Below are 12,766 nucleotides of genomic sequence, written 5' to 3' on the forward strand. Positions count from 1 at the left end.
TCTGGCATTTACATTCAATATGTAAGGAGCCCATCAATTGATTCTTGCACCGGAGTCGTAGCTTACTATTGGGGATTACGAGAGACCAAAACCAATTATCTGAACTGTTATTTCTGCTGAACGGTGCAGAAGTCAAAGTTCTGGGTCCCACAGCACTGGTTGTGAAGGACATAGCGAATTACATTTCCAGAACGCTTCTGTAAGTCTGGCAAGGAACTAGGATGCAGGCATCCCGGGGAGGATGTGGAGGGCTGGAACTCTCAAGAACGTGCGGTGTGGGAAGGAGCGGTCCAGACATAAAGCCCCACGGCTGTTGCGCACATTAATCATGTTTGGAGTACGAGAGGATGGGGTAGCCCCCTCACTGCATGTTTGCATGTCTGCTGCTGCACTGACTTGTTCACTGTCAGTCCCAGAGTCAGGAAGAGCAGGAAGACTAATGAGATGCTTCTTTTTTCTCTCTCGCCCTCCAGAGGAGGGCGGCTGGGGAGGTGGGGAGCAGGGGATGACAGGTTGGTTATTTACTCTGCCTTTCATATTTGCCTTTTAGTTCTGCCGTTTCCCACTCTCTCCTCCAACCATTTTCCTGCAGTCATCTGTTCACTCAGCTGCCTGCGAGAAACCGGTGCCTAATGGGCCATATCAGCACAGCCACTGCAGGGAAACAGAGGCCTGTCATTAGGCTATATTGAAAAAGAAGCCAGTAGGCAGGGAGAGGGGGAGAAAGCCATTGATATTTATATTGTGAGCACCTACCAGGGCACTAAGATCAGCATGTGATGCCTTCCTCCGAACCCTGCTTTGAAAAAGGAGCTATCAATATTTCATCAAGAATATCTTTTTAATGCTGAAAAAATAGGTGGTCCTGTCTGCAAGATGGGCGTACAAATGTAAGGCTGGCTAATGACTAGTCCTTGTATTATTCAGTAGCCAAATCATTTTTATGCCTCTCATATGCGAGTAATGATTGACAGAGAATGGGGATGGAAATACTTGATGCGAATGAAGCATAATAGAGAGTGTGGCCATCTGCAACTGCACGAACATGCCATTTCTTCCACCCCGATCACATGACGGAGAACATATTGTGTTAAACACCAGCGGTGATCTTGAGGTGGAAGATGATGTTCTTGTGAAACCCTGCACTCTCTCTGATGTGCTTCCTTGCATGTTTTGTTTTCTTTCTCACTGTTAACAAGCTCGTATCAGCCGTGCACTATTCACTTCGGTTACTTGAGGGGGAGGCAGGATGTTTCAGAGGTGATATGCTGGAGAAACGCAAGAACAAGAGTCATGTTTTCCACAAGATATGCAAAGTCATGGTACTTTGTAAGTCAAAGAGAGGTCAAAGGTTTGAGTCATGAAACAATAAAGTCTAGAGAGATTAGGACCAAAGATACAATATCCCAGAGTTAGGGCTGCCAAATTAATCAAAATAAAAGGAAATCGCAATTTGGCTTAGTGCTACTGCAATTATGAAATCGAAAAATCTGTGATTATTTATTAAATATATGCATAGCGTGTTTCTTGAAGCTCATCACTGTGATCAGAGCGACTCGATCGTTTTGCAGTAAAATGTTGCTCCATCACTGCAAGAGCTCTGTGTTTGGGTCACGTAACATGCATTTGAAAAATGAACACGTGCCAAACTTCGTCTCAAACTTCTAATGAGAAGCGTTTATAAATCTGTTGTCCAACAAAGGGGAATTTCAAATTAAAAAAAACTTTTAATAAGTTTTTAGTCCAATAACATTTTGTGATCTGATGTGTTTCCTTATCATAAATTGAGCAGAAAATATATTTTATAGCATTCAATACTGTGATAAATGCTATGCATTTTAAATAGGCCTATACTTTGTTCTTATAAAAATACCAGAGATGGCTTGAAGAACATATAAACCGGTAACACTTTACTATAAGGTTTCAATAGTTATCATGAACATTTCAACATGTAATACATTATTAAAATCAAAAGAAGTGGACTATTTGTTAAAATTAGCTAGTTAATGCAATGTGAAGTAACATGAACTAACAATGAACAGCTGTATCTTTATTAACTAACGTTAATAAAGATACAAACAAATACAGTAACAAATGTATTGCTCATGGTTAGTTCATGTTAGTTATTCATTCTAAAGTTTAAAAAAATGATACCTAATTGCCATCAGTAAGTGTTACCGATAAACCACATATTGTCGCAGTCGTGTGTTCATTGTCTTCATGTTTCATTAGTCAAAGCGTTTCTATCTTCTTTTTATTCAGCTACAGCAATAGCTGGATGCCTTTATCCATACAAGGGATTTCCAGGAACAACATGCGTAATATTACTTCTGTGAGGCATATTTGGACTTTTTGTACAAGGACACCCTCCAACTTCCGGTATGAATGAAATATACATTACATGAGCGTTTAGCACTCAACAATGCTGACACCACCCTGTTTTGGGTAAAAATAGAAAATAATAATACTTTGTAGGATGCTCTCATATTTCATATCAATGACATTTTGCATAGCCTACATACTGACAAAAAAGAAAAAAGAAATTACTGTCACAGATTTTGTATAATAATATTTTATAATAAAAACTTAGATCTTTCTAATGATTTAGCCTATAGCTATAGGCTCCCTGCATGTTAACAGGCCACCCTGCAGTTTTCCATCAAATAAAATTATTAGTAGTATTATTAAATAGGCCTAACTTTTTATTTTATAATGAAATAGTGTTATTACAATAGTGATAGGCTACTTCTTAATAAATTGTGTTTAATATTTTTATTTAATAATAATCATAATAATTATGTCACATTTATACAAGCACAAAATTGTATTGTGCAGCACTACAAATAAGCACAACAAAGCTGGTGTTCTTAATAATTTGTTTGTTTGTTTTAAAATGACAAATTTTACCCAGAAAATCGCAATTCGATTTTTTTTTAGTCATGTAGTGACCTTGTAGTGTGGAAATCACAAGAAATCTTCAATATAGTAAGTTATATAAAAGCTCAGAACAAACAAAAAGACTAAGTTAAAGTCTAAACAACGGCAGTTGACTAATATGTTTGTGCTTAAATGGTGTAGGCTACTTTTTAGAGCTATGGCAATCTATCTTGCTAATGTGCATTTAAGCTTCAGAGGCAATTAATGTTTATTCAGGGGAGCCGAGACTGACACCAACAAATTTGCATAACTTGGCTGTTCCACACAATGGAAAAAGTGAAAACTAAGTGCTCATCCTCTTTTGAAAGTACAGGGAGAAGGCAAGAACAAAAGGCACCTCAGTTAGTGGTGTGAAGACTTTTGAAGTAGAGGACTGACATACTTCGGGCTATACGCTCAAAGACCCATCAGCCCTTCAAAGACCCCTGCCAGACCTTCTAAGGCCCACTTGAGACAAATGATTAAATGCAAAAATAATGGATGCAGGCTGTGCTAAATTGTTGAAATCTGTGCAAAGGCAGATTAAGGTCCACTCACTGCTTCGTTTAAAGAATCTCACTGAGTATGTTATGTTTTCAAGGATCTAAAACTAAAATTCAAAAAAACTGAATTTCTGGTATCAATTAATTTGAACCAGTCAACCCAACGCAAAAAACAACAACAACTGGATCCTACTTGCAAACGAATAAATATTCACGGTCAGGTGGACTTCTACCATCTGCGTACAAATCTAATTATAAAGGCAGTGAAATGGCAGCAAGTAGGTTGAAATACTTGGGTCAATGACATATAAAAATGTTCACAATATCGCCTATACAAAAGTTTAAAACATGTGTTTACTAAGAAATATCTCTATTCATGTTGGTTTCATACGGCTCTGAAAAAAATTCATTTAAAAAAAAAATCAATTAAAAAAATAATGTGGTAGCATAAAGTAAAAGTGTTAAAATAATTGTATGTTACTTATAATAACAAATACATTTCATGTAAAAAAAAAAAAATCTAATATGAATTATTAATTTCAGTAAGATATTTGGTGAGTGACACCACATGACATTTTACAAACTGAACTAAAAAAAAATATATATAATAATAATTTAAATTCATATATTAAAAACACACCCATCACAGAAGTTGTATTCAAGGAATAGTACGTACAAACAGCACTGTTAGCACAGGACAAAAAAAAAAAATGACCCATTGACCCGGTGTTTCCCAACCCCGCTCCTGGAGGCACACCAACAGTGCACATTTTGGATGCCTCCCTTATCTGACCCATATATTTCTGGTCTTGGAGTCTCTACTAACGAGCTGATGAGTTGATTCAGGTGTGATCAATTAGGAAGAGTTGGAAAATGTGTAGAGTTGGTGTGCCTCCAGGAACTGGGTTGGGAAACACTGCATTGATCTACATGAAAATAACTAAAATGTTTATCTGCTGTATTTTCTATACTAGAAAGAGTAAAGAAGATCACAAGGAATCAAACACGGCTGAGATTTGGGGAGACACCAACTAAAAAATAAAAAAAATAAAAAAAGTAAAGGGTGCTGACACAGACAGGTACAAATCAATAGCACAAGATGAATTCAATATGCAGAATTAAGTAACGATAAAAAATTGCTTTAGAATCAATGCAATCACACAGAGACCACACAGTGCTAATGGTGGGGCCTTCAGCACACCCATGTGATTGGTGGCTGTCAACGAATCGAGCTAAAAACAGGAATTGCAATGGCTAGAATAAACACACATATGAAGTGATGGCTTTAAAAAGTCCACAGCCTCCAATGTGACATTTGCATAGAAGTTTGCACATTGCTAACTGCCACTGACTGGGGCCTCTTTCTTTCCACCCTCTGGCAGGATATTTGACCTCATCTCCAATACACATTATCCTTCCTCTCTCGTCCAGACTTAGAAAATTAAGTTTCCATGTGAACTGGCCACAAAAACTCCCGCACACAAAATCTCAGCTGGATGAAAGGCCTTCTATGGGGGAGGGTAGCTGCCTGAGTGCTGCTTGAATTTCCTGCACTCCGCGTTTAGTGTTACAGCCCCAGATGTAAGGATTTTCCTCCACGTCTTTACAAATTGAAGGTAGGGGCCGTCCTTTATTTTCTGCCTGCCTAAACATAGCTTGTCATAGAAAATGGTTCCATTTCCTCTACGCAATCTCACCTCCAAACCAATTTTTCCCCCTTCCTCTGTTCTCGGTTGGTTGACTTGCCTTCTCCTTTCTCTCTTTTTGTTTCCTCTGGAATTCTCTTACATTTGTTAGGCAATTACAGCCAAATGAGGCCCTATTAGGCATGTCTGGAGGCCCCTTCTTTAAAGAGGAGCAACTCTCAGCAGCCTCTATCTCTGACAATGACACCCAAACAGAGCAGCAGGCAGGAGGGAGCAAAAAGAGAGAGAAAAGGGGCATGTCCCTCCCAGCGATAAAGTAAAAAGGGTTACAACACTTCCAAAAGCTTTGAAACATGTGTATCTTGTGTAAATCTGAGCTTTGAAGGCTCACCAGCCATATTCCGCTCCTCCCAGAGCATAAAAGCATAAAAGTTCCATTAAAGCGTCTACTTCATGACGAAACATCGACAAAATAATCAGCCGCCTGTGAGCAGAGATCAAAGAGGTAAAGCTATCTTAAGGGACCTTTAACAGCCAGCATTTTTAAACTAGGATTGTGAGGGGCAATAATGTATAATGGGTGAATGCGCGTGTGCATACAACTCACTGAGTTCCAATAAAACGCAGATAAGCTGCAGCAGGGAGACGAGCTCGCACAAGTGCACGTTGCAAGCCCAGCTGCACATGGGTAGGGTATGGACGGGAACCTTGCCTCTGGCTCAAAATCAGAGCTCCATTTTGCAGTAACAGAGATACTGAACTAAACCGATTGCTGCAAACACAGCTGTGGAGCAGACAAGGCCTTGTCTGAGGAGTGCATCACTGATAAACTAAAATCAGAGGGGTATGGGGCAAGCTGCAGCAGAATGCAAAGAGGGCAAGGTTGCAATTGATTTTTAGAGCATGGGCGGGTGCCAGATCCACTGAGGGAATAAAAACACTCGTCACACTTTGTGAAAAACACATATAGCATAGGCTTTTCTATAGGCGTGCTTTTAAAAACCTAACCGTATGTGGGACTGCGTCGCTTTTTTATCAAGTCTGAGCTCAGTGTTCGGAAACAAGGACCTGATCAAAGTCTCTGACAGGTCTTTTGTCCTGGAATGCGGCGAGTTGTTTTTCACCTTGCTCCAGTTGCTACTGATTAGCTGACAAGTCGGCTAACCACCCTCTCCCCTATTTCCAAATTAATTTCCCTCCTTTGATAAAGACAAAGGGTGGTGGTGGGGGGGGGGTGTTTAATGGCCGTGTCCTTCAAAACTAAGAGTGCTAATAAGTGTGAAAGGGAGATTTGTTTAAGTGATTTTCTTTGAGACTTGCAGGCATGGAATTAATTACCTTGATTAAATATTGTCTGTACGGCTGATGAAAGATAGAGCAGAATTAGCGGTCCCTTGTTGAACTTGTATGGTGCTGAATGAGATGTGTCCCGATTACAAAGACCAAAATGATGGCAACACTCAAAGGAGACAAAGAGCTAAAAACAGGCCAAGTGACATCACAGAGCAGCCACTGGCCTAGCCTAATGCTTAATGGCGGCCATCCGAAAAAACTCGAACAAACTGGCTCCCAACTGTCTGCCACAATAACTTTAAAAAGTTAGCCCATGACTGAAACATTAAGGTTTTGTGTAATAAAACCAAAGGACTGACAAAGACAGATTTCCCAAAGTGAATATTGTGTCTAATGGCAAAAGAAGAGTTGTCTCCATCAATCTGAAGACTTCTGAGTCACTTGGCAGAACATAACTCAATTCAATGCTTGCCTAGGTTTTACAGAGGCACTAAGAGGCTAAACAACCTCTCAGTGGCTCTTCCAGCCATAATCCCACCGAACTTTTGCCTCCTAACCACAGAAGAGGGTATTCTAAAGGTTTCACCTCGCAGCTTTGTGCTCCATTGCGAAAAGCTATACTCTTAGAGACCCTCCCACCCCCCAAACACCCCCCCTCCCCCTCTGTGAATGGGGGAGTTGTCTACAGCTGGGTAACAAAGCATGACCCAATAATCCTCAAGCCTAACTCAAAGCTAGAACCTCCTCTCCAAGGACTTCATAAGACAGAGGCTGGGGTAGGGTGGTAAATTACACAAACGAGAATTAATTTATTCTTATCAAATCGGTTTCCTGCAGCATGCCGTACGGCCCTTAATATTTGGGGCAGAACATATGACCATTCAGAGGATAACGATGAATTTAACATCCCCCGCATCCCCAGGCTTGAGTGTTTTTGCGCTATGGCTTCTGGAAAGAGTACAAATTCTGTTGTGAACTTTCAGGCAAACTTCAGAGTAAGCCTGGCTTACAGGGAGTAAGCCTTTGAGTATGAATCTTTGCTACCTTCATTTCAGCTAACATGCTGAATAAACGTTAAAAGTGGTTTATACTTTGTTGCAGTGTCTCTGAAAGTTTTAAACAGATCTAAAATTAAGTGTAGCAATTGAGGAGTCAAAAACAGTTTATTCAAGCACGCACAGGTGGATCTAGTAGTTGTACTGGTGTGAAAAAAACACCGCCACAGACATTTTCTAGACTGTTTATGTTTTAGGGCACAATTATCTTGCCTATCAGATGCAAACATGTCCAGTTCATAGTTTCAGTACCCATCAAAAGCAAAAGAACACAATCTCCACACACAGCGAAACAGATTGCAATTAAACCTGCTTTATCTCAGTTTATCAAGTGAGATATGACATACCCTTACTGTCAGATGCCTGATCTATCAAGTATCTATTCTGCCCATTGTTTATTTTACAATCCAAAATATTGTGCTTATTCACACTTAAATGGTTAATGTCTAAAAACTCAAGCATTATCCAAGGAGCACTCCTAGAAATGCAGTGCAGTTTTGGCATCTGCTTATTATCGTCATAATTAAAAATATAAACTAGAACTACTTCACGAAACACTAATAAAATCATGTATACTGTATAACATAAAATTGAGACAAAGGCACAGCGTCTTTAAAAATACTACAGTCACAAAAACAACCAAGTCTAGAAACTTTTGAGAATAGTTTTGTATATATGGTAACTTTAAAAAGGCAAAATAACTATAACAAGTTGCGTTGAATGTGAAAAGGGGGCTACACTCACTCATGAAGGGAGCTTTTCAAGGTTGCTAAATAAGTACCTGTGTTATTTCATTACAGCTAGGTTATCACGTTTCCACTAACATCGGCCTTTTAAAGGAACACAGTGGATCTTTGTGAGAATAAATGAATCATGGCTTCTTTATTGAATTAGTTATATGTATACTTTCACTACTCTCATAACACCTACAATTATTGGAGATTTGGGGCTTCCTGTAACTGCTATTTCAAGAAAAGAAAGCTTACATTATAAGAGAAATGTGGCTGGTTCAGTACATGACTGATTTTCTGCTTTTTCCTGTTCATATGTGGTATATAAGCTAAATACTTCATATTGTGAATGGTTTTGTTGATCTTAACTAAGCCTCAAACATTATAAATGCCACATTGGACCTTACAAGTGAAGTGCAATTTTACTACTTCAAATGAGCACATAATTGGGCATGTTGTGCTTTGGAACCCTACAGAGGCCAGTACGTTTTTATAATAATAATAATAATAATAATAATAATAATAATAATAATAAACAACACCACCACTTTAACCTTTCTTTCGCGATAGTATTTTGATGGTATGTTTACTGAAGTGAAGCGAGTGGGGGAGGAAAATGTATAGACATTTGGGCAGCCATTGAAACTGCCTTCGTGTTCTAAATACCAAAGCCTTTTCGAGTTGCTTCACAATTTTTCGATTTAGTGCGTTTAAATGAAGCTTGAAATGCTGTGACGGGTTTCTATGGTTTAGAAAAACACCTCTACACACCAAAAAAAATGCTATTCGGCTAATACATAAGAACTACTAGCCCGACATGGGGGGGGGGGGGTTTGAGCTATTGTGCTGTAGCCTCTACTAGGACAACCCAACGACATATTTAGCCAAATAGTCATTTTTTTACTCATTTTAACGATTCTATCAAAAAAGATATTCGAAATAAAACAACAGAGGGTTAGATAAAGTCTAGGCACGTATTTTATCATTCGTTTAACTACGGCAAATACGCGTCCTTTGTCTTGACCAACCAGCAAATAAACAAAAGATATGGGATTTGGATTCAAGCGGATTACCCTGGACTTAATTATATCAAGAAACCCAACTACCGTCAAGCAACCAAAAATACACGGAGAAAAGCCAATCATTCTCCGAAACCAACTTTAGACGGAAATATTAGCAAAATAGCAGCTCGGTGTGCTACAACAGAGATTCATTGTGACCAGCATGATAGTCTTTTCTTCCTCGCGACCTGGGAAAAAAAGGTTCCGTTTCGACAGAGCTCGTTGTGATTGTTCAAATATACACTATTTTGTATCATCTTGTATCTTCTCTGAAACTTATAATGCATATAAGCGTTTTATCAAGTGTTAAATGAACATTACAGCAACCGATTCCAATGAATTCCACATTAAAAGCCATTGCAACATGCCCAAAGGGAAGCCCTTTAATTTTTAAAACGTGCGCTCCGTTTCTTTCGCAATACGACAGGCATTAAAATGCTCCCTTACTGGAAGTGAAGAATCTCTATGTAGAAACGAAGCTGGTACGTTACGGTTTCTAAACGAGGCCACTTCCATTTTTCTCAAGAAACTTCGTTTGCTAGAAAGTGAAACAAATATTTCCGATGTAACTTTCAACGTGCTTTGGACGGTTAAAGCGGTACTTACCGACTTGTAAGACGTTGTCTACACAACCGGTTTCCAAAAGCCGGATTCCCCGGCGGAAAGGCAGTCCATCTCCGGTACCCCCCGTCCCTGTGCTGCCTGTTGTGTTCGTAACCCCTCCGGGGACTGTACCAGATCCAACAGACGTGCTCGAGCCCACTACTGGACCCTCTTCACCCGCCACTCGGCACTGAAACGACGAATACATACATATTTCCCTTTCGTTCCTCGGGAACGACCAATACACGATACGGCGCTGAACCGGTTCGGGAATCCGCTCGAAGCGCTCCTCCACCCTCTCGAAGGCCCATTTCTCCGCTACGGCCTTCGCAGCGCAGTCCAGTAGAGATTCCGGGCAACGGAAACGTGAGTTCGGAAATCCCGGGCCAGGCCCCGGACCCGGTCCTCGAGGAGCGGGACGCAAACACGGACGCTTGCTGGCCGGGGGTAAGGAGAGGTGAAGCGGCGGCTGAGGCAATAGCTCTCCACGTCCCTCCGCCATGACAACCAAATAAACACTGAAGTGAGGACCGTGGCTCTACAAGCGCACAGACCGAGGCACCGCACAACGGGAGGGTCGTCACTTCACATACGTCACTACCAATAACAAACGCGCTCGAGCCAATCGCGAGGACGGGCTGCACCGAGGCGATGCGCATGTGTGCGCTGAAATGACAGGCACGGTCTTGATCAAACAGACTGTTTGTTACAAATTCCTCTTTATTTACAACTCGTGCACTTAAAACTGTCAATGATCTGCTGCAGTGTGTTTAAACACCTGCCGTTGTTTCAAAGATCAACAGAAGCGCTGAGAACTGAGCATTACCTTTTGAAAGACCTCATAATATCGCAGCATAACGTTACAATCTACATTCTCTGAATGTACAAGATGTGTGCAGTACATGTTTACCCTTCAAGGGTCGTAAAAAATGCGGAGAACTCTCCAGCTGCTCTTTTAGTGTGTTGTAACAAAAGTTTGAAATGTTTCTATGATAATGGAACTTTTTAACAGATGTCTACTGCCCACCCTGGTGGCCAAGTATATAATGTCAGTTGATTGGTGCTGTCAAAGTCCATCCAGTCCTGATTAGAAATCATGTCATAACTCATGCAGATAGATAGCCTATTAGAAACGTGTTTGTCTTTAATGTGTTCCACCGTGCTGATTTTTTTCACACATATATATATATATATATATATATATATATATATATATATATATACAAAAGTTTGGGTCAGTAAAATTTTTAGTTTTATGTTAGACATTTATGTTATAATAGAAAATACATGTTGTTCTTTTGAACATTATACTCGTCAAAGAACCCTAAAATGTAAATAATAATAATTATAATATTTTACACAAAAAAATGTAGCTGTACAGCTGTTTTCAACATAAATGTTTTTGGAGAACCAAATCAGCATATTGGAATGATTTCTGATGGATATGACTCTAAAGACTTTAAATATATTAAAATAGAAAACAGATCAATTGTAATAATATTTCACAATGTTACTGTTATTTACTCTATTTCTGATCACATGGTGAGCATAAGAGACTTCTTTCAAAAACATTAAAAAAAAATCTTTTGAAACATGAATACCTTGCAAACCACCCAAGTCATCTTCAAATGTTGATTTTTTATTAACAAAACTTTTCACATATGCTTCGAATATTCTAAATATCTACAATTTATTAATTGTAATGTCTCTTGGCAAAAACGTATCTTTTACAATCGTTTCAAAGTGTTTTGAGTCTCATAATTGTTTTACTGTTTAGATTTAGCAATGACATGTTCTGACAGTGTGTCAGTGAACTGTTCACTGTTTTTCTTGGACATATGCCTATTCAAAAACAGACTGAGAAATATTCACTGGAGTGAAGAGCATTACAACTAGCCCCACTTTCCATAAAAGTGCACCTCACACATTTCTCCCCCTATAGTTCCCTCTCTCACACATATCTGTTCTCGTTTGATGAACACACTGAAGAAACTTCACCTCCTGCCCTGTAAGATGTTGTCTGCACCTCTCAAGGACACCAGGCCAATTATGTGATTTTGCTTCATCGTTTTTAAAATCTTATTTTGTGATCTTTATAGATCCCCCAGATCTGCAAGTCAGAGACCATCAGGCTGCAGATGATACTAATGTTGCCCACAACATGGTTGGTGATGTACTTGACTTCATGCACACCATGGCCTGAGGGCCCCTGACAACTTGCTGATATTTGTATGTTGTCTAACTCTGCTGACATGCACTTTGTAGGGTGTCATGTTATCACTACAACCAAGGAATGAAAGAATTAAGTAAAAGATCATATTTTTGAAACAAATTGAAACTTGACATCTTGTCCGTTCATTTATCCGTATTCAAACGTATAATTCGTAAGTTCTTCATATTTTGTCTCTAAACACTGGGAGTGTTTGTAAGATTGTTTGTTTATATGTTTATTTGTCTGCTGCCTCTTAGGGAACCAGAACAGCAGGTGTGGGGAGAAGTAATGACAAGACTCCATTTTACTGGCTGTCACATCCCAGCATGCTCGCCGCTGTCCAGTCGAGTGCACCGACTGAAAGATGACAAGCTGACAGCTCACCACACAGGATACCAGGCATCTAATGACATTCTGCGAGTCCTCTGTGTGAGTGTGTAAGTCTCTGTGTGTATGTGTATATGTATATGCATGACAGTCTGGAAGAGGGAGTCTTGTCACTTCTGGTGCTTTTCAAAGTACCCTGGGCTCCAGCCTCCCAGTGAACGGAAATGTCCTTGAGGGCAGAGACATCACTTTTTTTCCTTTTTTTTACGCACAGCACCCCACATGCCAACCGCCACAGTTATTATGGAGGCGAATCGAAGACAATATTTTTCTGCTATCGGAAATTTTTATCAGACATTTTCATTCTAAGCCAGCACAGTGTTACAGTACTGATTACATCTGATTCAAGTGCTTCCCAA

General features: G+C 39.7%; 1 protein-coding gene across 1 annotated transcript in view; it reads right to left on the reverse strand.

Moving 5' to 3' along the window:
- zswim5 (zinc finger, SWIM-type containing 5) overlaps window positions 1-10,365 on the reverse strand; it is a 46,682-nt gene extending 36,317 nt beyond the window's left edge. Inside the window, exon 1 of the mRNA XM_081375324.1 lies at window positions 9,812-10,365. Coding sequence (XP_081231450.1) covers window positions 9,812-10,310 — 499 coding nt within the window. The 5' untranslated portion in view covers window positions 10,311-10,365. The remainder of the gene's footprint in view (window positions 1-9,811) is intronic.
- Window positions 10,366-12,766: the final 2,401 nt, after the last annotated feature.

This window comes from Scardinius erythrophthalmus (genome assembly GCF_964197995.2).
Source record: "Scardinius erythrophthalmus genome assembly, chromosome: 9".
Classification (NCBI taxonomy): domain Eukaryota; kingdom Metazoa; phylum Chordata; class Actinopteri; order Cypriniformes; family Leuciscidae; genus Scardinius; species Scardinius erythrophthalmus.